The 27,987-nt window shown below is 47.4% G+C and overlaps 2 protein-coding genes across 2 annotated transcripts; one reads left to right on the forward strand and one right to left on the reverse strand.

Annotated features, from left to right (window-relative positions):
* Positions 1-7,568: 7,568 nt before the first annotated feature.
* On the forward strand, positions 7,569-26,699 carry SFT2D2 (SFT2 domain containing 2). Its single transcript, XM_084797333.1, has 8 exons — positions 7,569-7,727; positions 14,175-14,261; positions 14,428-14,513; positions 17,567-17,648; positions 18,669-18,704; positions 18,791-18,849; positions 20,553-20,582; positions 21,458-26,699. Exons 1-8 carry the CDS (start codon positions 7,665-7,667, stop codon positions 21,495-21,497), a joined length of 483 nt encoding a protein of 160 aa, XP_084653459.1. The 5' UTR covers positions 7,569-7,664; the 3' UTR covers positions 21,498-26,699.
* On the reverse strand, positions 21,839-25,276 carry LOC311606216 (POU domain, class 5, transcription factor 1-like; the record flags this gene model as incomplete). Its single annotated transcript, XM_084797323.1, is given in 2 exon segments — positions 21,839-24,532; positions 24,536-25,276. Coding segments are annotated over 2 exon segments (1,071 nt in total). The 3' UTR covers positions 21,839-24,202.
* Positions 26,700-27,987: the final 1,288 nt, after the last annotated feature.

Genomic DNA, 27,987 nt, shown 5'->3' on the forward strand with positions numbered 1-27,987 from the left:
GGTGGATCGCTGTGAGTTCGAGGCCAGTCTGGTCTACAAAGTGAGTCCAGAACAGCCACGGCTACACAGAGAAACCCTGTCTCGAAAAACAAAAACAAACCAACAAACAAAAGATAATGCATCATTTCTGCTTACCTTCCCTCTTCTCAAACCCTCCCGGGCACCTCTCCTTGCTCACACGTACATGTGTATGTGTCTGTATAGGTGCTAACTGCATAACCTACAACCTGCCCAGGCTATCTAATGTCACTGGTATGTATGTTTTCAGGGCTGACTATCTGGCATTAGATAACCAATCAGTGCGTTCTTCCCTGGGGAAGACTATTTTTACCTGCTCTCAGCACTCTTTAGCTGCCTGTGGTTCATTGTGTAGCACCATTTGTACAAATTCTTAAAGGCTGTGTGTGGACTAGTGTGCCAATTTTTGAGTAACTGAAAGTCTCAGTTAAGGGGACTTATTAACTTTGTCACTTACAGATGTATCTCTTAGAGCCAAAGGCCTACACCGGGAAACGGGCTGGGCAGAGCATATGCAAGCCTTGGTAAGGAGTCCAGGCAAGCAGGAAGTAACTGGGGACAGGTATAAAACCCTGCCAGTTCACCTCAGGCCCTCTCTTTGAAGGCTATAAATGCCTTAGGGTGTTGTGGGGGAAAAGCTACAAACCCTTATTTTTGTATTACTATTACATCTGACAAAGCTTGTGTCCCCCTGGAGGAGGTGTGGAGATTGCTTTCTGGGCAGGCAAAGAATGATTCCTACCAAAGAAGGAAGAGAAGCCAAACTTGGCTGACCTGGATGTAGGGACTGAAAAGCAGTATGGACCAGAGTTGCATATGCTGAACACTAGGGGACTGCTGCCACTGGGAGTGGGAGGGTGGCCATGGGGTTCTCCTTCATTTGAGACCATTGATTTAAGGTAGAGTTCTTGGTTACTGCAGAATGAGGTGGGAATGTTGAGAAATCCACACCCTGAAAACCAGCTACAAAGCCTGCCCGAGACTGGCTAGCCAAGGTCAACAGAGAAAACTTTCCTGTCCCCAAAGTGAGCCCAGTGGTCACTAATAAGGGAGCCAGTCTGTTGTTAGAGGAATAACAAGTGTGAATTTAAGTCTCTTAATGAAGTAGGCATTTGGGGATCCCTTAAAGTTGGGGAGGGAGATAAGCATTACTTTAAAACAAGTAGGCTGCTGGAAAGCATGTAATTCTGGCTTCTAGGAGACTGAGGCAGGAGGATCATGCGTTTAGGACCACCATGGGATACAGGTTCTTCAAAGATGGTTTGAACTTCATGGTGAGACCCTTTCTAAAGAAAACCAAGGGCTGGGCATGTTGCTCTGTGGTTGAGTGTGACTGTGCTTAAGGGTATAGGTTCAAGGGTATAGGTTCAATTCCCAGGACCACAAAAACAGAAATAGCTGGGGTTTATGGGAACACATGGCAGTCGTTTTGATGATTGGAGAAGGAGGCTGCTCAATGGAGCAGTCACTGTTACACAGCAAGACAAGCGAGTGCTTCCCATTAGTCATTTCTCACTGCTGTAAAACGTCATGAATAGCAAAACATCATTCCTGATAAGGCCTGTTCTAGAAACTAGGCACCGATTTCTTTTCCCTTTTTACTGAATTATTTTTTTATTTATTAGAGAATCTCATACATCTATAGTGTGTTTTGGTCATACTTGCTCCCTCAGTGCCCTCCTGGATCCACTCCTCCCCAAGTTCATGTCTCTTTTTTTGTTTTGTTTTGTTTTGTTTTGTTTCACCTCCTCTGGATCCATTTAGTGCTGCCTATATACCCATAGGTGTGGGCGCATCCACTGGAGTATGGTTGGCCTACAGGGCCACACCCTTAAAACTGACCCCCTTCTCCCCCGAAAGCCATCACTGTCAGCAGCTCCTCAGCTAGGGATGAGGGCTTAGCAGTCCCTCCCACCTCCAAGCTGGACTGTTGCCTGGCTTGATCTTATGCAGGCAGCCATGGCTTCAGTGAGTTCATGAGTCCCTTCATGGTCAGAAGACAGTTTGACCCGGCTTAGTTTCGTTTCTAGCACACCTAATGTAGCTTCCTTCCAGGAAGAAACTAAGCCATCGTGTCATTTTTCCAAGAGCGAGCCTCATGCCTTTGTTCTGAAGAGTTCAGCAGAGGCCATCGCTCTCTATTTGCTGAATAGCAAACATGACATGGGCAATGGATGGGGATCTCTTGTCTTAGCGGTCTTCTACAGGAGTCTCACAATGGATGGGGATCTCTTGTCTTAGCGGTCTTCTACAGGAGTCTCACAATGGAGGAAATGATTTTTCTGCCTCTTTGACTCAAGAGCACACAAAGCCACAAACATGTTCTCAACCCATGCCCACATGTTGTTATCAACATTTTTAAGGGGAGGGGGTGTTGATTTAAACTGTCTGCTGTCTAGTTATCACACATACACTGTTCTGAGTCAGCGACATGCATGGGTTATGAAGGGGAGATACAGAACCTGGTATAAGATCAAAGGTATGCAACCAGCTGAGCTTGTTGGGTGTATAAACTGTGCTAAGATTGAATTCATAGTTCTTAGTAAAGGGCAGTTGTTCTGATCAGGGTGAGCATACAGTATGTAATCACAATGAGTACATGGTTCTAAGTGACCTCAAAGCACGCTGTTGGTCACAGACTGGGCCAAAGGCTGGTTCATAAAATGCAAGGGTTTCTCAGAAAAATCATCCCCTCATTTGCTTACTGGCATCCTTCTCTTACTATGTTTATTGTGGAATAATAATATCGTGTGGTTATATTACATTTTATTTACCCATCACTGGCCATTATTAATAAAGCTTCTGTGAACATTTGTGCACTTTGAAAAATGAATTTATATTATTTCATTTTTAGTAGAAATCTGAGTAGCTAGTATTGTCAAGCCATGTATTTCTATTTTTTATTAATTAAACATTTTTTATTTTTTACATATACATTTATATTATTACACATATATACAATAGATTACTATAGCAAGAAGAATCATGACACAATCAGGAATTATATAAATGCTACATTCTTAGTGTTTTGGCTATTTGTACATGACAGCCTTGAAGAAAACATCTTTCCTATCTTGGTGCATCTAAAATTCTGAATGTAAATCAATCTCCTTCACATATTGTCATTATCAATTTAAAACATCTATCTAGACCTAGAAACATCTTAACCCCTAGACAACTAAGCTTCATTGTAAAACTAAGCTACCTGGTCTTCAACTCCATCAGAGACTTGAGAAGAAATAAACTTGATTATCTGAGTATGCTGTATTTCTATTTTTTAACTTTTGGGGAACAGCCAATTTGGTTTCCCAAGTGGCTTTTTCATTTGATATTCTTACAAGCAGTGAGTGAAGAACTCATGTCAAGATATCAGTTGTCTTAGTTGAAAACTATATGTATAAATAAAGATATCTGAGCACCACTATTTTTATGAATTCACATACACAAGCAGTCTTTCTCTGCCTTTGCTTCTTCTTTTTCTCAGTGCTGAAATCTGTGAATTCATAAAAACAGTTCAATGCTTGAACACAAAGACTGCACACAAACATTGACACGAAGCGCGTTTTCCTTTTGTTGTTTGTTGCTGCTGCTGCTGTTGTTTTGTTGGTTTTGTTTTTTCCAGGCAGGGTTTTTCTGCGTAGTCCTGGCTGTTCCAGAACACGCTCTGCAGACTAGGCTAGTCTTGAACTCACAGAGATACACCTGCCTCTGCCTCCCATGTGCTGAGACTAAAGGTGTGCACCACTACCATCAAATGGCGTTTTTCTTGTTTTGAAATGGAAAATTCTGTATTTTTAATGATTTGTATTTCCTCTGGGATAACTTGGTGTGCTTTGCCTAGGTCCCTTAGAGTGATTCATAGCACTAAGATTTTTCAGGGCCTGGAAGCCCATATATCATTTTTAAGTATTTAAAAATTAAAAAGGTAGCTAGCTATATAATGATTAAATTATGCTTCATCTTCCAACATCAACAAACATGCATAAAGCTACGGCTTTTATATGATCGAAAATTGGCAAACTATCAGAGATGGATGAATTCGATCGGTTCAAAATTAGAATAGATTACTGTAATGATAAATTCTATTTCAAAGTAAAATAATATTTTATAGCTTAAGAAAATTTCCTAACATATTCTAAACTCTATGGAAGATGGAGATAAGAAATGTAATGTGTAACACATGCTAATAAATTGCTATGCAGTAATAATAGTAATAACAACAATAACAATAATAATAATAGAGCTGAAAGTTTTGATCCTTTGAAACTGCAATTTTGTTGGCTATTTTGGCACAGATGCTTTTTGCAATTCAGTCTAGTGTTCAGTGCTGTAAATCAGTGCCATGAGTCTTGTGAGTTATGCCTAAACCTCCATGCACACACAGTTAAGAACAATGTCACACAGTCCACTATCCCTTAACCTTTGTGTGAAGAGTTATGAACACAGCAATCTGAGAGTACTGAGGGAACTGCAGTACTGCTGTGCAAGGATCTGCTGCACTCAAGGTATCTGGGAGGAGGGACCTGCCCACGCTTAGGTAAAGCCCATATCGGTAGGATATGATGTGCCCATTTCCTGCACTGCTTGTGGCACGGGCCTCAGTCGCCAGTGCACTGGATGGAGTGGCCTTCTCTTTCAAGGATGTAAGACAGAATCACTTGTTGGGGCCAGTTATTCACAAAAGGGTGTATCATGTTAGGGGCTGTACTGCCCAGGTGTTGAGTGTGAGATGTGCTCATGTGCTCATCAAATCATTTGTGCATGTGTGTGTGTGTTTGCAATTTGCAAGTCTCCTGCGGCATTGCCCAAGAGCAGAGCCCTGCCCTGCCCTGCTGTAAGAATCCTGGTGATCTTAGGCCATGGAGTGAGGTTAAGGAGATGGCTTTTCTAGCCAAACCCTTATTTCTGTGACTACAGCGAATAGAGATGGGAGAGGAGGGTGGTCCATGCTTTTCACTCAGCTAACAAAAGCAAGCCTTGCCTGCTGCCTCATCACGGTCACCTGAAGCTCTATTCTACTTGCTGGCTGTTAACTTGAAGGGCCACAAAAGAGGAGGAGTGAGGTTTTTAATCCATTTACTCAAAAGCATTTGTTAAGTGTCCTGTCTATTCATGAAGATCTCACAACGCAGAGGAAAACAAACTTTGAACATGTATGATAATATTGAGCCCAGTATGTGAATGTGCTTAAAAGTGCTACGGAAGCACAGAGGAAAGCCCGCGTCAGGGTTGGGTGGTGTCTTGGGGTTTTATTGCTGTGAAGACACACCACGGACCATGGCAAATCTTATGAATGAAAACATAATTGGGGGAGGCTGGAGAGATGGCTCAGCGGTTAAGAGCACTGGCTGCTCCTCCAGAGGTCCTGAGTTCAATTCCCAGCAACCACATGGTGGCTCATAACCATCTATAATGAGATCTGGTGCCCTCTTCTGGCACGCAGGTAGAACATTGTAAACATAATAAATGATTAAAAAAAAAAAAAAAGAAACCAGAATTGGGGGTGGCTTACAGTTTCAGAGCTTCAGTCCATTATCATCATAAGCATATCGAGAAAAACATGGCAGCATGCAGGCAGACACGGTGCTGGAGCAGGAGCTGAGAGACTGTGTTTCACACAGGGTAGAGTCTGAGCACAGGAGCCTAAAAGCCCGCCTCACAGTGACACACTTCCCCCAACAAGGCCACACCTACTCCAGTAGGGCCACGCCTCCTAATAGTGCCATTCCCTATGGGCCACGCCCATCAAACCATCACAGGTGGGTGGGGAATGGCATCGGAGGTGGTAGGGTACGGGGAGGCTTCTACTAAATGCTAACTACATGCCCCTTCCACCTAGTCATGTTCACTCTCCACGGTCACTTTCGGAAGTTGTCATGCTCACTTTACAGAGGCAAACAGCCAGGGATCAGAAAGGCTAATAAGCTACTTGCTCAAGGCCACATAGGCGACAAATGACAGAGCTGGAGTTGCAGTGCCCAGATCCTCCTGCCTCCAGTGGGTGGACTTTACACGCATTCTGAAGTTTGACATCTCGGAAAAGCTGTAAGAACTTCACTAGAGCACAAGGGAGGTGAGGGGCATCCAGGCAAGAGCAGCAGCACATGATCTTAAAGGTCTACCTTATGTATTTACTCAAGTAAAGAAAGTATGCTGGAAAACTCACAAGGTCACAGAGGAGGTGACGCAGGAGTGCCCTGACTGGTGTGCATAGGGTTCTGTGGACAACGCTTTGTCTAGTTGATTAGTTCTTTCTTTCTCGACTTTTCTTTCTTTCTTTCCTTTCTTCTCCCACCCTCCCTTTCTCTTTCTTCCTCTTCCTCCTTTTTCTTCAAGACAGGGCTTCTCTGTGTAGCCCTGGCTGTCCTGGACTCACTTTGTAGACAAGGCTGGCCTCAAACTCGCGGAGATCCACCTGCCTCTGCCTCCCGAGTGCTGGGATTACAGCCGTGCGCCACCCTGCTCGGCTGTTTAGTAATTTCTGAGAGGCCTAACTTCTTGGTAATGTGTGGATCCTGCCCTTTGCATCCTTCCTCTCCAGCAAGCGTTGGAGTGAGTACAGAGGAGGTATGTGCAGTCTCCAGGTGGGGGCTTCTCCAGTTCTTTCCGTGCCTTCTTCCCTCTCCCCTGCACCCCCTTGAGGAAGCAGGGACAGTACTGGGAACTGAACACAAAGCCTTGCACGAGCCAGGCGAGCATTCTCTCATTGAGCTACACCCCCGGGCTCCGTGCTTTTCTGAGCCTATGTAATTTTACTACAGGTGTTCCAGATTTCCCCAGCAACCAGCGTGCAATTTTCTGCCCTGCCTGGAGGATCCCATGACTTCACATCGACTCTGCTATGGAGCCTCAGTAGTGCTACAGATTGATAGGAAGGGAAGCATTCATCAAACACAGAACTATCTGATCCTCAGCCAGCTGTCACCTGTTCTCAGGCGTTGCCCAAGTCATACCTCCTGAGCTAGTTCCCCTAGGAATTACATAGGCATTGCTACTTTTACTAACACACACACATTTGCATACTACAGCCTGTTGCACACTGATTTGTTCCACTTAGTCTGGGTTGCTTTTTCCCTGAGACAGGGTTTCTCTGTGTAGCCTTGGCTGTTCTGGAACTCACTCTGTAGACCAGGCTAGTCTCGAACTAATACTAACAGCGGGGATTAAAGGCGTGCGCCACCACCACCCGGCTATTTTTAAACTTCTTTTGTTTTTACGAGACGGTTTCTCTGCATAGCCCTGGCCATCTTGAACTCGTTTTGTAAACTTTTTTTTCCCCCCAAGATCTGCGGTGTACACCAGCGGATTAACTTCACCATCCGTGGGTAAGTCGGCACAGGGCTTCCGCCGCGTTCTTTCATGCCCCGGCGCATGGTGCTGGGCGCTGGAACGAATCGGTGAAGCCCGGGCGCACAGCCAGTTTGGTGTTAGGCAACACCCGCAGACTTCACCCCAACTTGTCCAGCCCTGCCCCAGGTGACCCCTAGAATTCGCGCAGGGGGGCGTGGCTGACGCGGGGCATGCCGGGCGGGCAGGTGGGCAGGTGCCTGGGCGGGGCGCGCCGTGGTTGGCGGAGGGGCGGCGGCCGGGCACCCGGAAGAGCGGTCGGCTGAGCGAAGGCGACAGGCGGCGGCCGGGGGCTGGACATGGACAAGCTAAAGAAGGTGCTGAGCGGCCAGGACACCGAGGACCGCAGCGGTTTGTCCGAGGTGAGCGCAGCGGGGGAAACCGGGATTTCTTGGAAAGCTGCCCTGCTCTCCTCCCGCCCGCGACGCTGAGCTCTGCCGGGACACTGCCACAGGTGGCAGCGCGGGCACTTTGAGGAAGGCGTGGCTTGGCTTCCGAACCCTCCCCAACATACCCTCCGAAGGACTTGGGGTTCTGCAGCAGGATCCCAGAAATCTGTGAGCGTGGGAGTGTGGGTCCCGAGGCCCCAGCTGGACCGGCGGGAGAGAACTCTTTGGAGCCGGGCGAGGCCGACGGCCTTGGTGGCTGGATCGCATACTGGTTTAGTTTGTGGGGTGTGAGATCCAGACCCGACCTTATGCCCACGGCTTTGTAGTTGTAAAACTCTTGCGAACGCCTGGGTACAGGAACAGGTCTCTGAGTCTTCAAGGTTTCTTCCTAGACTATAGATTCTCAGTACCCCCTGAGACTACCAGCGTGTTTGTTGGGCTTTGATGGTGCTGAAACTTGCCAGCGAGGCCCTGTGCTCCAGAGCTACTTTGAATGCCTTATTTTAAGTGCTTTCGGAGTTTGTTTACATTTTCTTTCCTGAAGACAGAATAAGGTTTTATGTGATGAACCCTTAGCCCCAGTTTCCCCTTCTGTGAAACAAGGGTGGGGTGTCGAACGAGTGCCCTTCCCCCTTGGAAACGAGTTCCTCTTTAATACTTACTTAGGTTTCTCGTGGTTTCCCCTATTTTCTGCTCTCCTTCACTTTTGTGGTAGATATTTGTTCTGAGTTTTGTCTTTGTAAAAACACAGTTGCACCTCAAAGGGGATAAGAATTTATTTTGAAGGTAAATACGGGCGACAGTGGACCTGAAACAGGTTCAGGTTACTGCAAAACAAAAGTTCCAATATGATAACAGTTTGATAACTTTTTACAGTAACAGAACAAAGTATTAAATCAAAAGTAATAAGTCAAGGCGCCTTTCAGATGTATCGGCGGGAGCACTAAGTAGGCGGGTACAGCGAAGAGGCATCGTCCTCCCAGGTGTAAGCCAGAGATGCTATCAGACGGCACTCTAAAACTTTTGGTTTTTGGAAGCTAGGGTTTTGTTAACAATACATTCCAAGATGTTTTTACCTATTAGTTACAGCTAGGTTAGTCACTGTTGTATCAGACACAGGTGGGCAAGAAGCTGCTGCTTAGTGAGGGCTAAAGATAGCCCAAGGCTAATTGCAATCTGGGTCTGGGCCTGCAACCTTCGAATCTCAGCACAGCTGTTAAAGTTCAAATCAGCAATTTTTATGCTTTTAATTTTTTTTTCATTAAAATTTTTTTTCCTGGCCTCTTGGGGAACTCGCCCCAAGACTTAGTCGACCCTCTTTGTCATATAAAGGTAAATTCCATAGAAGTAACAGACTGTTATATAAACTTGGGGGGAGGGCCTTAGGGTAGACTGGCTGAGGGTGCAGTGCAGTGGGGTGTTGTTCATCTGCAGCAGTTAGGTAGAGTGGCACCTTTTGAAAACAAATGCGGAGGAGTGTCCACCCTTCCCCCCAAAAGGTGAGGGCCTGTGTTGGATGCAGTGAAGGGCTTTAATCTCTGCTTAAGCTCAGACATATATTGCATCTATGTTTTTAAAAAAATTGTGGCCTTCACGCTTGTTTGAAAACATTCTCAGTTTCCTTTTTTCCACCCTTCCTGCTGAAGGGTGTCATTGTGTAGCATTTCCAGGTCTTGAGCTCCAGGAAATATTTTGTAGCCAATAGGGTTCCTCTTGGGGGATGTTTTGGCTTGGTACTGTTTGACTAGGCCCCGCCTCCTTTCAAGTACTGATGTGGTCACACCTTCCATGGTCCTGAGCCTGGAAAAACTGAGGGATTCTGTGTGAAATTTCCTGTTTGTGTGGTTAGCTGGATGGGGTTGCCTTCAAGTCTTTTTCAGCTATATAACCTGTAAGAGGTTACCAGAAAAGTTAAAAAAAAAGTGTTTATTTTTTAATGACTTATTTTAATGCCAACCATAAAAGCGTGTGTCCTTCTTTCTGTCTGTCCTTTTCCCCTCCTAGGTAGCTGTAAAGTTGGCAAAACTCCTAATCACAAACAGCCTTGTGGTGTGAGTTTTGTAATTGACACCTTATCCTTTTAAAAGCACCTAAGTCCTGGTTTCAGTGGAGTCGTCCTTTCTGAAAGAGTAGGCTTTGTGCTTTCTGGAAAGGGTTCTTGGGGCCAGGAAGGTTGCAGGGTGTGTTAGTCAAAACGTGCAGGAAGAAAACAGCATTCCTTTCTCACCTGCTTGCCAGCCTCACCTCCCTGGACAGATCTTAGCTATAGCTCTTGGCAGTAGTTGCTCTCGCTTCTCCGGCCTGGAGTCAAAGGGGTCTTTGTGTGTGGCAGCCAGTCAGACAGCTTCTGGGTACACTCCCTACAAATTCTATCCAGGTACTGTTTTAACTGTTTTGATTTTTTGGGGGTTGGGGGGGAGAAAGCTCTGTGCTCGAAGAGTTTCCAGAGACTACAGCTTAGAGAAAGATTTTCCATCAACTGAATTCGCTTTCATAAATTCACAAAAGTACTTTCCTTTTATGTAGTCGGCTTAGAAGAAGTGGAACAAACGCTTCCTCCGCTTTCCCTGACTAAGTGACAGAACACACATAGAGTGGAAACATGGCGAATTATCCCTGCTCCCTACCCTGTGTCCCCTCCCTACTAAAGACCAGGTAGCATTTAGATGGGGTCCTTGAGACATTTGTTGCACCTAAGCCTTACTCTTGTCTGAATGTAGAAAGCAGAACCATACTTTTGGGCAGAAATGCTTTCTCTTGCCAGTGCTTTTATTTTATTTTCAGAGACAGGGTTTCTGTGTGTAGTCCCGGAGGTTCTGGAACCTGCTCTTTAGACCAGGTTGGCTTTGAACTCAGAAATCCACCTCTGCCTCCTGAGTGCTGAGATTGCCCGCCATTGCCACCACAACCACCTGGTTAAAGAGCCACCGCTGGTGTCCCAGTTGGTCAGGAATTGAGCCCTGGTCTCCTGCATGACAAGTGGAAGACTCACCACTATCCTGGCAGAGAGGACTGTCTCTCGCCAGTGACTTTAGTGTCTACAAAGGCAAGAATCTCTTTGCCTTGCTCAGGCTAAGGCTGCTTCAGCGTTGACACTTCACAGTTTATCCTCCTAAATGGGAAAAGACTGAACTTTCTGAGCATGGCTGTGGATGCTGGTGACACTCAGGCCACTTAGCCGCTGCTCTGTTATCTTCTTCCTTTGCCTGGCTTGGTTGCTTCCACCGAGGCAAAGTGCATGCACGGTTGGGAAGCGTGGGAGCTGTTCATTTTCTTCTGCTCCTGGTGGGAAGTTACCTGGGTTAATGAGCCGAGGCCTCACTTGATTGTCTAGGGCCGGGTAAGGCCTGGTGGCAGAAAACCAGGGTCACTTTAGAGCCAGGGGAAGCTGGAGGAACAGACTCTTCAAGGTAAACAAGAAGCTTGGAAACACAGGGCTTAGCTATCAGGCCCTAACATTGTGTTGCATGCCTCCTCTTCGGTTATATAAATTAGGTATATGGAATGATATATTTGCATATGTATATATACATACATACATACATATATATATATACATATATATACACACACACACATATACAAAGAGAGATAGATTATAATTACATCACTTCCCCCTTCCCTTTCCTCCCTCTAAACCCTCTCATATATTCCCCACCCCCTTGTTTTCTTTCAAATTCTGGCTTCTTTCTTTTGTTGTTATTGTTGTGCTTTTGTTGTTATTGTTGTTGGTGGTGGTGTGAGTGTGTTACTAACTCCATAAATGCCACCTGCTCAGCCTGTATAATGTTACTTGCATGTGTGTGTTTTACAGGGCTGACCATTTGGTATTGGTGTGCTCCCTGGGGAAAATGCTTCTCCTGCTCCCAGCATTCCAAAGGTGCCTGCGGTTGCCTAGGTTGGGGACTCTGAGGTTTTTCCCCTTTCACGTTAGCATGTCTATTGGTGGTGTCCTTGTTCAGGTCATATTTAGGCAGCTACATTAGTGAGACTGCAAGGGTGTAGCTTCTGACACTTCTGGAAGGCGATCTTACTGCAAACCCCTTGTTCCCCTGGCTCTTACAGCTGTTCTGCCCCCTCTCCGCAATGACCCCTGACCCTTAGGAGCTGGAGTTGTGTTGTAGAGGTATCGGTTGGGACTGGGCTACACAGCACTGCATTTTGATTGGTTGTGGGTTTCTGTAGTGGTCTCTGTCTGTTGAAAAGGGAAGTTTCCTTGATACGGGGAAAGGACTACACTTACCTGTGGGATAAGGACAAATATTTGGAATGCAGTTAGGGATTATATTGCACGCCCCTTTTTTGAGGTGCTGGAGATGGAACTGTAAGTCTTGTTCATGCTAGGTAAGTACTGTACCACTGAGCTACCCTTAGCCCCTCCCATCCCTAAATGTGCTTTCTCTTCAGGGTCATACTGTGTACCAGTTTCGGCAGATGCTGTGTGTGTGTGTGTGTGTGTGTGTGTGTGTGTGTTTCAGCGTCAGTACCTGTGGCTCCATGGAGGTAGAGGGAGAGCCCTTTTTTGATCACCTAAATATCTTTCTTCTGGGTGGAGATTAAACCTTTCTGCCCAGTACCTGTCACACCTGGGGAGCCTCTTGGTCTTCTCTTCCAGCTTCCGGTTTGACAGGTTGGAAACAGGTCATTGAGCCAGGGCCAGTCAGAGCTGAGGGAGTGGTCCTGCTCCCCTGCCTTCCTCCAGAAGTTGGGTGGCAACGTCGTAGGCAGCTTTACCCTCCTTGTGCGGCTGCGCTGCCTTCATAAGGGGAGCTTGGGTGTGTACATGCTGACCTGGCTCGTTGATTGCATCTGGTCCCTTAGTGGCAGCTTCCTGTGTCCATCTGTGGGCAATAAGCCCTCTTGCATTTTATGGACAACATAGGAAGGCCTCTGGCACATGGGAAAAGGCCATTGAGAGTGGAGTTTTCTAGGAACCGTTGGAGGGAGCATCGATCACACTGAGAATGGTGGAGAATCAAGATGAGTGGGTGTGGTGATTAATTAGCTAGGCTCTGGCTGACTGGAGGTGATTTGGGCTGCTGCTAGCAGGATGTGAGTAAGAATAGGGGTGCATCCCCATGAATGGGAGGACCTTCTCTTTCTGAGGTCCCTGAAATGTTGCAGCAACTTCTGCAGTTGGTAGGAGAGATAAGAACATGGCCAATGGACCAAACTGCCTGAGTATCAAGCCCTGGCCTTCAACTTCTCCAGTGATCCAGGCCCTGCCTGCCAGAGTCCCGCCCTTCCAGATGTAGTCTTGCCCTGCCTGGACTTAGTAAGGGCTATGCTAAGGTTAGCCTCCCTGCCTGTGCTTGAAACAGGCTGTCTCTACCCTTGGGGATGCGCCACCTGGGACGCCCCACCTGGGATGCCCTACCTGGGACGCCCCACCTGGGATGCCCCACCTGGGACGCCTCACCTGGGATGTCCCACCTGGGACGCCCCACCTGGGACGCCCCACCTGGGACGCCCCACCTGGGATGCCCCACCTGGGACGCCTCACCTGGGATGTCCCACCTGGGACGCCCCACCTGGGATGCCCCGCCTGGGATGCCCCACCTGAGACGCGGTAAACTTCTGTAAGCTGCTGGAGGCAAGAGTCCAGTCTGGATAGGAGTTTATAGCGCTACTAAGAGCTGGATGTGATGGCTTCGTGTAGCAGTGAGTGTGTAAAGTTCCAGACTCCCTTCCTTCCTGTGTAGGTTGACAATCTTCCTTCTTTCCTGCCTACCGCCTTCCTTTCTTTCTCCCCTCCCTCCCTTTCTCCTTCCTTCCCTTCCTTAATTTTTTTTTTTTTTGGTTATGTGTGTGTTTTTAAAAAATGTTTTATTAATTTATTCATATTACATCTCAATTGTTAGCCCATCCCTTGTATCCTCCCATTCCTCCCTCCCTCCCATTTCCCCCTTACTCCCCTTCCCTATGGCTGTTCCTGAGGGGGACCTCTTCCCCCTGTATATGCTCATAGGGTATCAAGTCTCTTCTTGGTAGCCTGCTGTCCTTCCTCTGAGTGCCACCAGTCCTCCCCTTCGGGGACGTGGTCAAATATGGGTCACCAGAGTTTGTGTGAAAGTCAGTCCCCACTCTCCACTCAATGGTGGAGAATGTCCTGTCCATTGGCTAGATCTGGGTAGGGGTTTGAAGTTTACTGCACATACTGTCCTTGGCTGGTGTCACAGTTTGAGCAGGACCCCTGGGCCCAGATCCGCCCGTCATAATGTATGTGTTTATGAGTGCAGGTGGGCAGCACTCCCCTCCTAACTGTATGTTGTCTCCAGGGATGGACCTCAGACCATCAGGTTTGCTCACCATCTCTAAGCACCATGTCTCTTGGCCCTTAAGACCGTTTCTAAATTAATTGTAAGTTTTCTTTGTCTGAAATAAATGTGCACGTATGTAATTGTCGTTTTGAAACTGCAGGTTGCAGAGGCTTCGTCGCTAAGCTGGGGCACCAGGATAAAAGGCTTCATCGCATGTTTTGCTATAGGAATCCTCTGCTCGCTGCTGGTAAGATTCCTGTCTATCTGCTGCCTTTTCCTAATTCTCTGCTACACTTTTCTCTTTGAGTGGATAAGGGGGAGGGAGACAGGAGGCAGGGAGGGCAGCTGTGTGCCTCTGGTGGGGAGCGGGGTGCCTGAGCTCACATGCACATGTCCTGTGATTCCCCCTCTAGGGTACTTTTCTGCTGTGGGTGCCCAGGAAGGGACTCAGCCTCTTCGCAGTGTTTTATACCCTGGGTAACATCGCATCAATTGGGAGGTAACCTTTTCCTTTTCTCTCTCTCTTTTTTTTTTTCAACCTTGTTATTTATTAGATGATAAAAGGTCCATTATATTTGAGGGGGTGGGGGAGAAGGATGTGCCATTTTTTTTTTCAAGACAGGGTTTCTCTGCGTAGCCTTGGCTGTCCTGGACTCACTTTGTAGACTAGGCTGACCTCGAACTCACAGCGATCTTCCTGCCTCTACCTCCCAAGTGCTGGGATTAAAGGCGTGTGTTACCACCGCTTGGCGATGCTCCATATTTTTAAGGATTTGGAAAGAAGGAAGAGAGAGGTGGTTGGTTGGCATGTATCACATTCACATCCTCTTGTTTTAAAACATCTTAATTTTTAGTTTATCCCTGTGACACCCCTGGGAGTGAGCAGGAGCTGTGTCACCAGCGTTTCACCTGTGAGGGAACTATGCATGAAGGAAGCCTTGGGGTGATTTCCTCCAAGGCACACGGTGTGGCCAGCCCTCCCATGTTGGTTGCATTGCCCTCAGAGACTGAGATGCACCTGGTGCCCCTCAAAGGGCTCTCCAGGCGAGGGGCTGGGAGGCTGGTAACTGGTTATTATTTGTGCCAGAGCATCTTGGCCTTGAGGATGGGGCTCCTGTGGCGGGGCATCTGATGATCAGCCATTCAGCCCACTTCAAGGGCGCAGATACCCTGGGTTGACCTTGTTCACTCTGATGCTTCAACTACACCTGTGTACACAATAACAGTCCTGCCCCTGGTGGGAAAGGTTGGCCTGGCCCTATCAGAGTGCACTTCAGGGACTTGACAGGGCCATCTTTCCTTCCCCTTCCCTGTCTCTCCCCCATGTTTCTGTAAATAGCTTCAGAGTCCTGTAGAGAAGGGGGTCCAGGAGTCCCAAGTTTTCCTGCTTGTCATAGTTGCTCAGCCGTAATTATTCAGTTGCTGTTGTCTGTTCTTACCTGGCTTCCTTCCTTGACCCTGTGTGAGTGAAGCTTTGCTGATTACTGCCTCCTTCCTGGAACTGGTGACCTCCTCCTCCTCCTCCTCCTCCTCCTCTGGGGCTCCTTCTGTTCTGTCTATATTTTTGTTAACACTGTCTAAAACACTTGACAAGTGCTGCCTGCATTTGTACCTCACTTGTCCTCAAACCCCAGCACTGTTTCTGCCTAGCAGAGTTAGGTAGATGCTGGAATGACTCTCCTCTCCTCTCCTCTCCTCTCCTCTCCTCCCCTCTCCTCTCCTCTCCTCTCCTCCTCCCCTTCTCTCCCCCCTCCCCTCCCCTCCCCTCCCCTCCCCTCTCCTCCTCTCCCCTCACCTCCCTCCCTCGCTTCCCCTTCCCCCTTGCCCTCCCTCCCCCAGAACTCACTACTTAGAATAGGCTGGCCTGAAATTCACAGAGATCTGCCTGTCTCTGCCTCCCTGAGTGCTGGGATTAAAGGTGTTCCACCACATCCAGCTGGTCTTACCTTCTCAAGCCTTGAGTTTTGTAGTAAGATGCTGGCCCTCAGTGGTGTTGCCCTTGACACTTTCTCAGATACTGGCTTTGTGGGTTTGCTTTGGGCCTATAGTGTGGATTAACTGTATAGTCTACAGTGGGCAGAGTTATGCAGATATGCTGCTTACTCAAGAGCTCTAGCAGTTTTTTAAAAATTTTATTTCTTTGGTTTTTCAAGACAGGATTTCTCTGTGTGACATTGGCTATCCTGTACTCACTTTGTAGACCAAGCTGCTCTTTTTTTTTTTGAATATTTATTTATTATTAGTATTCATACAGTGCTGAAAAGGGCATCAGATCACATTATAGATGGCTGTGAGCCACCATGTGGTTGCTGGGAATTGAACTCATGACCTCTGGAAGAGCAATCAGTGCTCTTAACCGCTGAGCCATCTCTCCAGCCCAGACCAAGCTGCTCTTGAACTTACAGAGATCCACCTGCTTCTGCCTCCCTGAGTGCTGGGATTATAGGGGTGTGCCACTAACACCAGCTCTTTAGCAGCTTGTAATGGGACAGACTCCATAGTGCACCAGAGGGAAGCAGTGAAGGGGTGCATTGTTATTTCTTGGTGTTATGAAGAGTTTTACTTTACACAGAATCTATTTACACACGTGTGCCTTGCATCTGCTTCTTACGCTGTTAGGGAAAGAAGTCTCTGAGCTTGGACACTTGAGCTCAGAAAACAGCTTAACTTCAAAGAGAGGTAGACATATTGTAAACAGCAACAACAACAACAACAGCAAAATCTATGGCTTTTATTGAGTGCTCCTTAGTTAATGTCATCTGCTGCCACTTGGATTGAGCGTCATCTGTAAGGAGTGTCCACTGTTCGTTGCTTGGGTACTTGTTTGGGATCCGGGAAGTATGACTGACACCTGGTGCCTGTACTTGATGTGCTAGGCCTGTGTCTTGGCTTCCCTTGTGACCACTCTCTTCTGTTAGATAGCTCTCATGTTTCCATCACACACACTCACGCTACGGGTGCCCTTAGAGTAGATGCGACCTATGTGATCTCAGACTGGTAAACTAACCTCTCATTTTCACATCTCTGAAGTAGGTACAGAAACACCTGTCTCCTAGTTGTTGAGGGGATGAGATGAGCACTGTATCTAACACCTGGCATTTAGCAAGCTTTCGGCTGTAGCGGATGTTACTCTTATCATTAACATTCCTGGGGGTATGAAAGAAGTGTTCTTTGTAATGTAACCAGTCTGAACCTTTAAGGCGTGTTTTTTGGCTTTTTTAAAGTCTGAGCTGTTGCTTTGCTTCTATGGGTAGGCAGGCAAGGAGGGTGGTATACAGTGATGTAGAGAGAGCGCCTTTACAGTCGGACACACATGCACGCATGGCCCTGCTCTCATATTAGTGGGGTGACCTTGCTTTTAATTGTCCCTACTTTGTAGGTCCTTGATGGATTCAGTGAGAGCCCTGCACAAAAGCCCTGTAGCTCCAGTGCTGGGCAAGAGCTGTTAGTACTGATGCTATTCCTGTTACCGCCACAGGAGCCCCTGGGGAGGTGGCTGCATGCCTCCTGTGGCTCTGTTCTGCCCTAATGGCTTGTGTGTTTGCCTCTTAGTACTGTCTTCCTCATGGGTCCCGTGAAGCAGCTGAAGCGCATGTTTGAGCCTACGCGTCTGATTGCCACAATCCTGATGCTGGTGAGGACTGGCCTTTCCCCCTAGGCTTTGTAGATGGGAGCCTTTCCTTTTCCACCCTGGGAATTAACCCCACTCCCATGCATACCAGGCAGATGCTCTACCACCGAGCTGCACAGTTTTACTTTTTCTATTTGAGTTGAGTCTTGGTGTACTGCCATGTATGGCTGGACGGTTTTATTTGTGCCCCATCAACACAGACTATCTCTTTCTTTTTTTTCACCCAGTTACTCATATAGCTGTCAGAATCTTTCCAGACCCCGTTCTCTAGATTCCTAGCATAATTATCAGTATTGTGAGATTGTGATCTTGATTGGTATACTTGTAATTTTAGATTAGTTTTGTACATCTCTCATCATTCATAGAAGAGTGTTGTCTAAGGCCATGGCTATGTTTGCTATTTATGTTTCTCACAGTATAGTCCTGGACACAGAGAATGTTTAGGGCACATTGGTTAAGGAATTGTAGGTGAGTGACAGGACAGGATTGGTCAGTAGCTGGAGCACCTATTGTTTATTTTCCCCTAGCGTCAGATGTAGATGGCCTGACAAGTCTGTTGTGGGAAGACTCTCTAAGAAAGGACAAAGGGCGGTGTCAGGTGACAGGCGGCAGATGACAGGTAAACAGATACAGGCTTCCTGCCTGCCTGTGAGGCTGACTTCTCATGCTGACCTTTGTTCTTACACACCTTTATCCTCCAGAGGCTGGAACTGACCAGGGCTCCATTACAGAGGGTTGTGGTCAGCTGCCTTTTGTGTCTTGAATGAAAAGGTTTCTGATTGAGTGACTGGTCCAGAAAGGTGTTTTTATTTGCCAACATTTAGGGAAAATTTAAATGAAGAAGCATATCTATCTTTCTTTCTTTCTTTCTTTCTTTCTTTCTTTCTTTCTTTCTTTCTTTCTTTTCCAATGCACATCCATTTTTATTGTTGAATTGGATTTCTTTTCCTCACATGGTGGTTCTGATGGGTTGAGCACTTTGAGCCACACTGTAATTCACTCATGTTTCCTCTTTTCTTCTAGTTGTGTTTTGCACTTACCCTGTGTTCTGCCTTTTGGGTAAGTGTGAACTTAAGTCTTCTGTGACCTTTTTGGCTTATATCCCTTGTCACACACTTCCTACTAACTGTGTCATTTTTCTTTAGTGGCGTAAAAATGGACTTGCGCTCATCTTCTGCATTTTGCAGTCTTTGGCCTTGACGTGGTAAGTGACGTCAGTGTCCCTCCCCATCCCCAGCTCTGCCTCTGACTTATGGAGGGAAAGCACGTGTGTTGTGGGTGGGAGAGTCAGGAAAACCTGGAAGTTCTTTAGTTGAAGAGTTGTCGCTCACGTACCAGAAGCCAGTTGACTCAGCCGACTGCCAGTAGATGGCATTAGTGGTCCTGAGTGGTCACTAGAGGCCACCCGCTCCTTTGTGGCCACGGGATTTTTGCTGAGCTCAGTTGTGAGATGTACAAATATTACTCAACTGCTCATGTCCGGCAAGTGCCTAAACAGTGCAAGTATTATAGAGGCTTGTAAAAAAGCGGCCAGGAGTCAAATAGACACTACCAGAGCAGGGTGCTAGGGAGAAAATCGGTGATTGTGATGGAATGACCATTCCGTGGAAAGACAAAGAGGGCATTGTCAGCTGCGCTGAGGGAGCAGGGGCCGGGAAATGAAGACCCATGTGGATGTAGCTGTAGTGTACTCATGGAGGCCAGTTAGCTTTGGGGAATTTTGGGCAAATAGTAGGAAATTATAAAGGCAAGTATAATAAAAGGATGACCAGAGACATGGCTTTTTAAAGCCATGAATGGAACTGTAGATTCTTGGTTATTTAAACCTGAGTATAATATCCAAGGGAGGGGGTGGTGGCAGGCATCTAATCTGAGGTATGTCTGTGTTGCTTTCAAAGTTTAATCCATAATGTCTGGCAAAATAGCTTCCGTACAGTGTGGCTATTCTCTTTGGCATAAAATGTCTGCTAGGATACAGAGAAAAGGGAGGCCAGTGGGCGTTCTAAATAGACTCCTCCCGGCCACCCAAGCAGTAGACATGGATCTTGAGAATAAAAACATGATCCCATCTTCTCTTCAGAACTTTGAACTTCTGAAGAAATACTCTCTCCAGCCGTCTCTCAGAATTTACCATGTTCACAAGTAAATAAGCCTGTGCACCTGGGAAGTGGGAGGTACAGAGGAGACTAGTGGACAAGGACTTGGCGTGATAGCTTGTGTTTATACTCCGGCCTTCCTCTGGGTGCAGAAATTGGTACCTCCATGTACATGGCTCTTGTTCAGTCCAGTTCCAAGGAGTCTGCGTTCTTCTGGGCTCAGGAAAATGATATTCCCTCTGAACTGATGTTGGAACTTGCTTGTCTTAAGTCTGACCTACTTAGATCCTGGCTAACACGCAGGGCAGGTGTCTCTGTGCTGCATAGTTTTCTTACAGGCAGTGTGGCTTGGGTTCTGAAGCATTGTACCGGGGTACATCCTCATCTATAGAAGCTTTTTTTTTTCTTATTAGTGGGAGCAGGATAGAAAATTGATCTCACCTGGGTTGAAGTTAAGTTTTCTTGAGAACTTATGATACATTAGAACACAACTGTTGAGGATTTTGTTGCAGTTTCTGTAAATAGGACTCTGATGCCGTATGGACATCTGGAGGCTGCCTGTTTTAGGTGGTCACTGATGGCTCGTGTGGTTGAGCAGTACCACAAGCAAGGCTGCGGTCATAGTGGTTATGTTTATATGGGCCTTTCCCCCCTTCTCTGCCACAAGAGCACAGTGTTTATGTAACGTGTGGGCACACACGGGTCGGGGTGAATCTCTGGGTGCTCTCAGAGCCTCAGGAGCCTTGTGCCTTGTGCTCCTGAGGGGGTTTACCACTGCCTCCATTGATCATTGGTTTGTTTTTCTTTGTAGGTATAGCCTTTCCTTCATACCATTTGCAAGGTAAGACTGCGTGTTTGGAAATAAGGATTCTTTGGTTTGTGAGCCATAATGTGTTTACATAGGGCATTTATTTATTTATTTATTTATTTATTTTGGCTTTTCATGACAGGGTTTCCTCTGTATAACAGTCCTGGCAGTCCTGGACTCACTTTGTAGACCAGGCTGGCCTTGAACTCACAGAGATCTGACCTCATTCACTGACCTCATGTGACTGTGCCCCCCCCTCCACACCACCTCCCCCACCCCCGAGTCCTTGGTTCCTATACATCAAGAACAGTATCACACCTGGAGTGGGGCGAGGGTGAGAGCTTAGGTGTTCCCTCTTACCCAGCCAGGTGTAGTGGTGGAAGAGACGGGGTCTGTATGGACAGTCAACTGTCTGTTGAGCAACCACTCTGTGAGTCCTGGGCAGTAAGTGCAGCCTGTTAGGGATGCTCAGTGCCTGCACACACTCCCTGTGCCTGGGAGTTCCTGGAGGTGTCCTTCAAAGACTTCTGCTACTTACTGGCAACCAAGAACAGCCCCGTGATTATACCTTCATGACGTCAGCATGCTCTGTGATTGGCTGATGTGAAAATGCCGCAGTCTGTCATGTACTAACCCCCCCATGACCAGTCTGCAGGATGGCTGGCCTGCATTTAAATTTAAAATTAAATTTAAATTAACCTAAAAAAAAACCCTCCAACATGACCAGTAATTTGCCCAGGAGCAAACTGCTAAGATGTGCTGGTGCCACGGTTTGATGTAGCTGATCTGACCTCGCTGTTTGCCTCTTCAGTAGCGTGGTGCCCTGGGAAACTCTCACGGAAGGTCTTTGCCACTGGGAGCCTTTGGAGTGACAGTGCCCCATTCATCTTTGTGTTTCTTCTTCCTAGGGATGCTGTGAAGAAGTGCTTCGCTGTGTGCCTTGCATAACGTGCTGCCAGTCTGCAGAGCGCACCGTGGGTGGACGCTGGTGGACAGCTTTGTAAATACCCGCTAAACCTCTGTCTCATGGACGCGTGCCTTTCACTTGCAGCAAGGTGTTGCTTGTTGCTTGTAATCTGGACGTTTTTTGAGGGTTGTCTGTGGGAGTAGTCGTGAGTCCTACAGCCTGATGGCTGTAGCCCCACTGGGGGTCTGGGGCACGTAGACGACTCTTGACATGGCCGTTTTCCTCACAAGGGTGTCGCACCAGGTTCTCACAGGGCGTTCTTTGTCTGATGGCAGCAGACAAGCCTCAAGCTCGGGAGCCACTGATTTTTTTCAGACAGAGATCATAGCAGTGCAGCAGGAGGGTACAGAATTTTGAAGATTTGACTTTCACCAAGGAAACTGTTGTCACTACTCCATACGGCGTCTTCCCTGCTGTTTGAGAACAAATGGTTCTGCCCTTCTAAGACCCTAGAGAGCCTGCCCTGGGTACATTGCTCCTTCCCTGGGTGTCCCCTTCCTGCCGTTCTCAGTCACAGCTGGCTATACAATGTATTTCTCGTGTCCCATGTGGATTCTTTCTCTTGCCCTCACGCTCCCATGCTTTGTCTTGTGACCTTGGGACACTGGTTGATTGATAGTGAAGTAGTGGCCTAAAATACTATTTCCTTTTGGGGGAGAGCCACCAGAAAGTGAAAACACCTTCACGGTCCCTGCTCTGTTTATTTTTCTTCGTTATTTACAAATGTTTACTTTTATTGATTTCATATTCCGTTCTCTGCTGGAGTTGGGCCAAGGGAAGCCCGTGGTAACACAGATCCCTTTTGGGGCTAGCAGGAAGTAGGCATGCGTGCCACTTAAGCACTCAGCCCATGCTGGACACTGGAAAGACACTAGCCTGCCACACACACAGCGTTCTTGTCTTGTGGGTCTCATCCCGTCCTCGTGAGAGCCACGCGAGGGAGCAGGGTGATTGTCTCACCGCAGTCAAGGAACTGAGCCTCAGATTGGTTTCCCGAAGCTCAGCTGCGGCAGGGTCAAGCCAGAGTCTGGGGGCCTCACTCTCAGACCCCGTCGTTAACGCTGTGATTCCCGGCATGGCTCTCTGATCAAAGCTGCCATCATGTCTCGTGACCCTGTTCCTTCCTTGTTTTCGTCATCCAGGCCTGTACTTTTTCTCAGTCCAGAATTGCTGTCTCTTGTGCTGTCTTCTACCTGCTCCCCCATCATGCATTGCTTCTTCCCTCTGCGTCTATAGGATGGTCACCACCACCCCCGTTCCCGTTCACTGCACTGTGCTTCCTGGGCATCATCAGCACCCGTCTTGATAGCTTGAGTTCCTAGCAGTCTAGGTTTTCCCTTTGCTCTTTGTGCAGGGCCAGCTGCTCTGCTCTGGTGGCTGCTTTGCCACCTCCAGGCCACAGGCAGTGTCTCTTTGGTGGTGGCCAGCTGCTGAACTGTGTCTGATAACTGTCTTTTCTTCTGAGACAGAGAAGCATGGGTAGGCTGACCAGGACTAGGGCAGAGGGCAGCTCAGCCTTTCCAGATTCTGTCCGTGCTGTTGAGGTGTTGAAGAAGCTCCCACCAGTGGCCATCAGGGAGGAGGCTCTAGGTGGGAGAGCAAGTCTGAGATCAGAGGCTGTGGCCTAGTTCCTCCAGCCTGTGGCTAGTTTGCTTCAACAGCTTGAGTCTGGACACATTTAAGCAGTTCACTGCCTGGTGAGGGGGCATCACTGGTATTTGAAGAGTAATGGAACCTATCGAATAACCATTGTAGAGGGCAATGTAGTACTTAGTCTCTGTTTCCAGGTGTGTGTGTGTGTGTGTGTCGGGGGGCCTCTGGCTTGAGTGCTGCCTTCCCCGGCCTGCAGGCTGTGGAGTGCTGCTGCACGGAGGACTGTTGTGCCTTCTGGACCAGGAGAGTAGCCTCTGGTCCTCTTGGCCGCCAGGCTGACTGTTGGGATACTGTGAGAGGGGCTGCTGCTCAGACCCCAGCACCAGGCATCTTGTCTTGGAGAAGGGTGAAATACTTTCCCACCTCTGTGTTTTCACTACAGAGACTGTCTCAGTGACCAGGTGTTTGCGTTGCTCTTATGGTGACTTTGGGAAGAACGCCTTAAGTGCCACCTCCCTTCCACAAAGTCACTGTAGCCTGAGAAAACAAGAAATGAAATCATGAGCTGCATTCCATATGAACTTACTTCTTAACGCTTTTGTTAGAATTATAGTAGTGAGGCAGTATGTGAAACAGATATGGAGGGCTGGGCTGCTTTGGCCTTTGCTGTTGATACCCCTGTGAGTGACAAGTATTGCAGTATGTGGGGTGAGACTTGGTGAAGCGAACTGGGCAACCGGTGCACCCCATGCTATGGCGTTCCTTTCCTGAGGGCACCCTATGCCCAGCTTTCTGACTTTACTCACCCTCAGGTAACCTCTCATTAGAGTCTGCTGCATACTCTTTAAATTTATTTATTTTTTTTTAATGAAATAAATTTAAGTTTATTTTTATTTAAGAACAAAATGATGAGTGACTCACCATCACAACAGCATCATGGAACTTTATCCTCCCCCCCCCACCCCTTTTTATGCTTTCAATCCCTCCTCAGTAAATGAACTTAATCCCAAAGCTGTGGTGGTTGCCAGATTTCTCTTTGCCTGCCTCCTTTCCCTTGCCTAGGCTCACCTCATCCCCAGACAGGGACGGCGCCTCAGTTTGAATGCATGGGAGAGCCTAGAGCAGTGACAGGAACAGAGGGAAAGGCCTCACCCTCGGGAAAAGGGACTGAAGAGTACACCGTGGTGAAATGGGGGCTCCCATAGCCTGGGGCACCAAAATGGGGCCCCGGGGGCAGAGGAAAGGATACGGGCCCTCCCGGGAAACGGGACCCTGCAGCCTCATACTCTTCTCGTTGGGAATAGTCAATGCTTGATCGTTTGCTCTTCTGGCGCCGGTTACAGAACCACACTCGGACCACACCCTTCTCCAGCCCAAGCTGCTTGGCAATGGCGCTGATCTGCTGCAGGGCGGGCTTTGGGCACTACAGGAACATACTCTCCAGGTTCCCCCTCACACGGTTCTCTATGCTCGTCCGCTTTCTCTTGCGGGCCTGCACCAGGGTCTCCGCTTTGCATATCTCCTGAAGGTTCTCGTTGTTGTCGGCTTCCTCCACCCACTTCTCCAGCAGGGGCCGCAGCTTACACATGTTCTTGAAGCTGAGCTGCCGAGCTTCAAAGCGGCAGATGGTGGTCTGGCTGAACACTTTTCCAAAGAGAAAGCCCAGGGTGAGCCCCACGTCGGCCTGGGTGTACCCCAAGGTGATTCTCTTCTGCTTCAGCAGCTTGGCAAACTGCTCCAGCTCCTTCTGCAAGGCTTTCACGTCCTGGGACTCCTCCGGGCTTGGTTCCACCTTCTCGAGCTTCACGGCACTGGGGCGGACGGCACTGGGCGCAGGGGAGGCCCCCTCTGCATTGCTCTCCGCTCCTGCTCCAGCCTGGCCCTCAGGCTGCAAAGTCTCCACGCCAACTTGAGGCACTAGGCCCAGTCCAACCTGAGGTCCACAGTACGCCATCCCTCCATAGAACTCATAAGGCGGGGGGCATGGGGTGATCCCCAACACCTCTGGGCCTGGTCCAACACCTGGCCCGATTCCGGGCCCACCTGGAGGCTCCTGGAAGCTTAGCCAGGTTCGAGGGTCCACCCAGCCCGGCTCCGGCCCTCCCGATCCATCACCCCCACCTGGTGGGGGTGAGAAGGCGAAGTCTGAAGCCAGGTGTCCGGCCATGGGGTTAGGCGGGCACCCCAAGCCGGGGCCCTGACGGTACTCTTTAAATTTATAACCAAGCCTAAAACTTATTTTCAGCTAATTAAAAAAAAAAAATCAGTGTTTAAAGCAGCATGAAGATGCTTGTTAGATTTTGTTTTGTTTTTGATACCCAAGTTCTTTTTTTTTTTTTTAAGGTTTAATATATGTTATAGCTTACTGATAACACTTTTTAAAAAGTAAATGAACCTTAGCTGAAATTCAGGGCAAAGATACATTTTTCTTCCCTAGAAGTCTGAATTGCTTAGAAAGTTTTGTTAAAAGGATCGCTTAGGGAGGTGATCTTAAAGTACCTGCCAGTCCATTTTATGTTTTGAGATCTTGCGAAGCGGGAAGGGCAGTGAAGTTTGTGTGATCCCAGTTCACTCAGGATGGGGCATTTAGTTCCACTTTGCGTATTTCCAGCCCCGCTGTTACGTCTGGGTGACTTGAAGGTCGCTGCTGCTTAAGCTATGCCATCAGCTTGTCAGGTTTCTGCTGCAGTGTGGCCAATGGGAGGTCACAGAGCCTTCATTAGTGTAAGCTGACAATGTAAAATCACATCCGCTCTAGTCAGAGCGGGGAAACTGACAGGTAGGCTTGGGTGTGTGTGAGGTGATTTTCTGCAAGTTGGCTGATCTGAAACCATAGAAAAATAGGTGCAGTAGATAAAGATTCAGTTTGAAGATGAGATAGGTGAGCTCACGGCTTCAGAGGAAACAAGACCGTATGCACAGCACTCATTTGGAGTAATTCCGCTATGTGTAATAGAGGGCTTGCCTGGGATGCATGGAGCCTGGGGTTCAATCCCTGGAAATGCGTACCCTGGCCTTGGGGGCACATGGCTGTAATCCCAGTTCTTGGGAGGTGGAGGCTGGAGAATCTGGAGTACATTAGACCCTGTCTTAAAAAAAGGAAAAATCTAATGAAGTCAGGTGTTTGGGTCCATGTGCAATGGCCCCTGAACTCTGTCCTTTGTAGTTCTGATTGTGAAGTTGACAGTGAGGGTGTGCAGAAGCCTGTGGTGAAGGCACTGGACCCGGGCACACACCCAGCAACAAAACCAAACTTAAAATGCCTATGCTGGACTTGTATCTCTTCAGAACATTGTACCTGTTCTAATACAGTGAGCTTTAAAGACATGTTGTTAAAAAAAAGAAACAAATTTTATAATTGTGTAGATGTGGTTGATTTTGAATGTTATTGATTGCATATCTGAATTTTTATATTCAAAAATATATTCCTGAATATCGACTTTCCTATCTTGAGGATCTATTTCATACGTTTTCTTTTTACTAACTTATTTCAAAAAGAAAGAGTATTGCTAGAGAGAGCTATCTCTCCCTTTGACAATTATTCTTTCCTTTTTTTCTCCAATAAATAATAGCATCGTGATCTAAATCTAGTGTTGTCTCTTAGTCATGCCTGTTTCTCTGGGACTCACCAAACCAAACAACTGTAAGATGATCTCTTAGTTCGCAGTACGCATTGTAGGTATGTTTAAACTCCTGCCTATCATCTTCCGCTGTATACTCACAACATTGCTTGTCTTTTTCTCAAATGACTTAGAGTTTAAAATTGATGTAAGGACAACCAACTTTCATCTCTTTCCGACAGTGAGTATAATGTGACCAACAGCCTAATGCTCCCATGGGCATGATTTCCCATCCCTTCAACCCTGAGCCAAAATAAACCATTCCTCAAGTAAGTTGCTTCTTGTCAGGTATTCTGCCACAGCAGTAAGCGGCACACAGGACAACATGGCTCTTCAGAAGATCACAGTATGTCACACATTGAATCCAAAGATACTGAAGTAGGTAAATGCCCAGGAAGATTCATCAGGTTGCCAGTAAACAACCAACGACTCAAAAGACAAGAAATTAAGGCTAGGTCCTGGAGAGAAAAGGAGCAATATATATATATAAAATAAAGGTTTAGCAAAATAGATGAAAAGATTAGAAGCATGGGAGAGAAGGTAACATGGGGCAGAGTTAGTAAAGAAATTGAAATTCTGAAAAGCGAAAGTCAAAACCAAAAATGTTAGAAATGAAAAGCTCCACCAACAACAAAAACAGTGCAGTTGCCACAGATTGGACCAAGCAGGAAAACGAACATTGATTAGGGATGGAGCACAAGATTGAGGAAATACTTCATCTAAATACCAGGAGAGAGAGAGAGAGAGAGAGAGAGAGAGAGAGGGAGGGAGGGAGAGAGAAGGCTTGATTACAATGTCCCATAACTCTGAGGTATAATCAAGATGCCAAACCTAAGAATCTACAGGATGGAAGAAGTGTAGATAAACATTGAAGGCACAGAGAATCTGCTCAATGAGGTTAAAGCAGAAAGTCCCCAGATCTAGAGAAATAAATAGACATCCAAACACGAGACATTTAGAGAACCATAAGCATTATCGGAGAATAACTTCTTCACAATAGTCCAGATAATAAAAACACAAAGCAAAGAAACACCCACAACCCACCACAAAGGCAAAGATGTTAGAGTAACAGCAGAGCTCTTCTCAGCAACCCTAAAAACCAGAAAGGCATAGGATAATTGTGTGTGTGTGTGTGTGTATACACACACACACAATTTTGGGGGGTTCTCTGTGTAGGCTTGGCTGTCCTGGGCCATATAGAAGGACAAACTGTCCATGTGGCCCCCTCTCTACTTGCTCTTCCTCCTCTTCTCTCTTC

This window comes from Acomys minous, assembly GCF_964271855.1.
Source record: "Acomys minous genome assembly, chromosome: 1".
Taxonomy (NCBI): Eukaryota; Metazoa; Chordata; class Mammalia; order Rodentia; family Muridae; genus Acomys; species Acomys minous.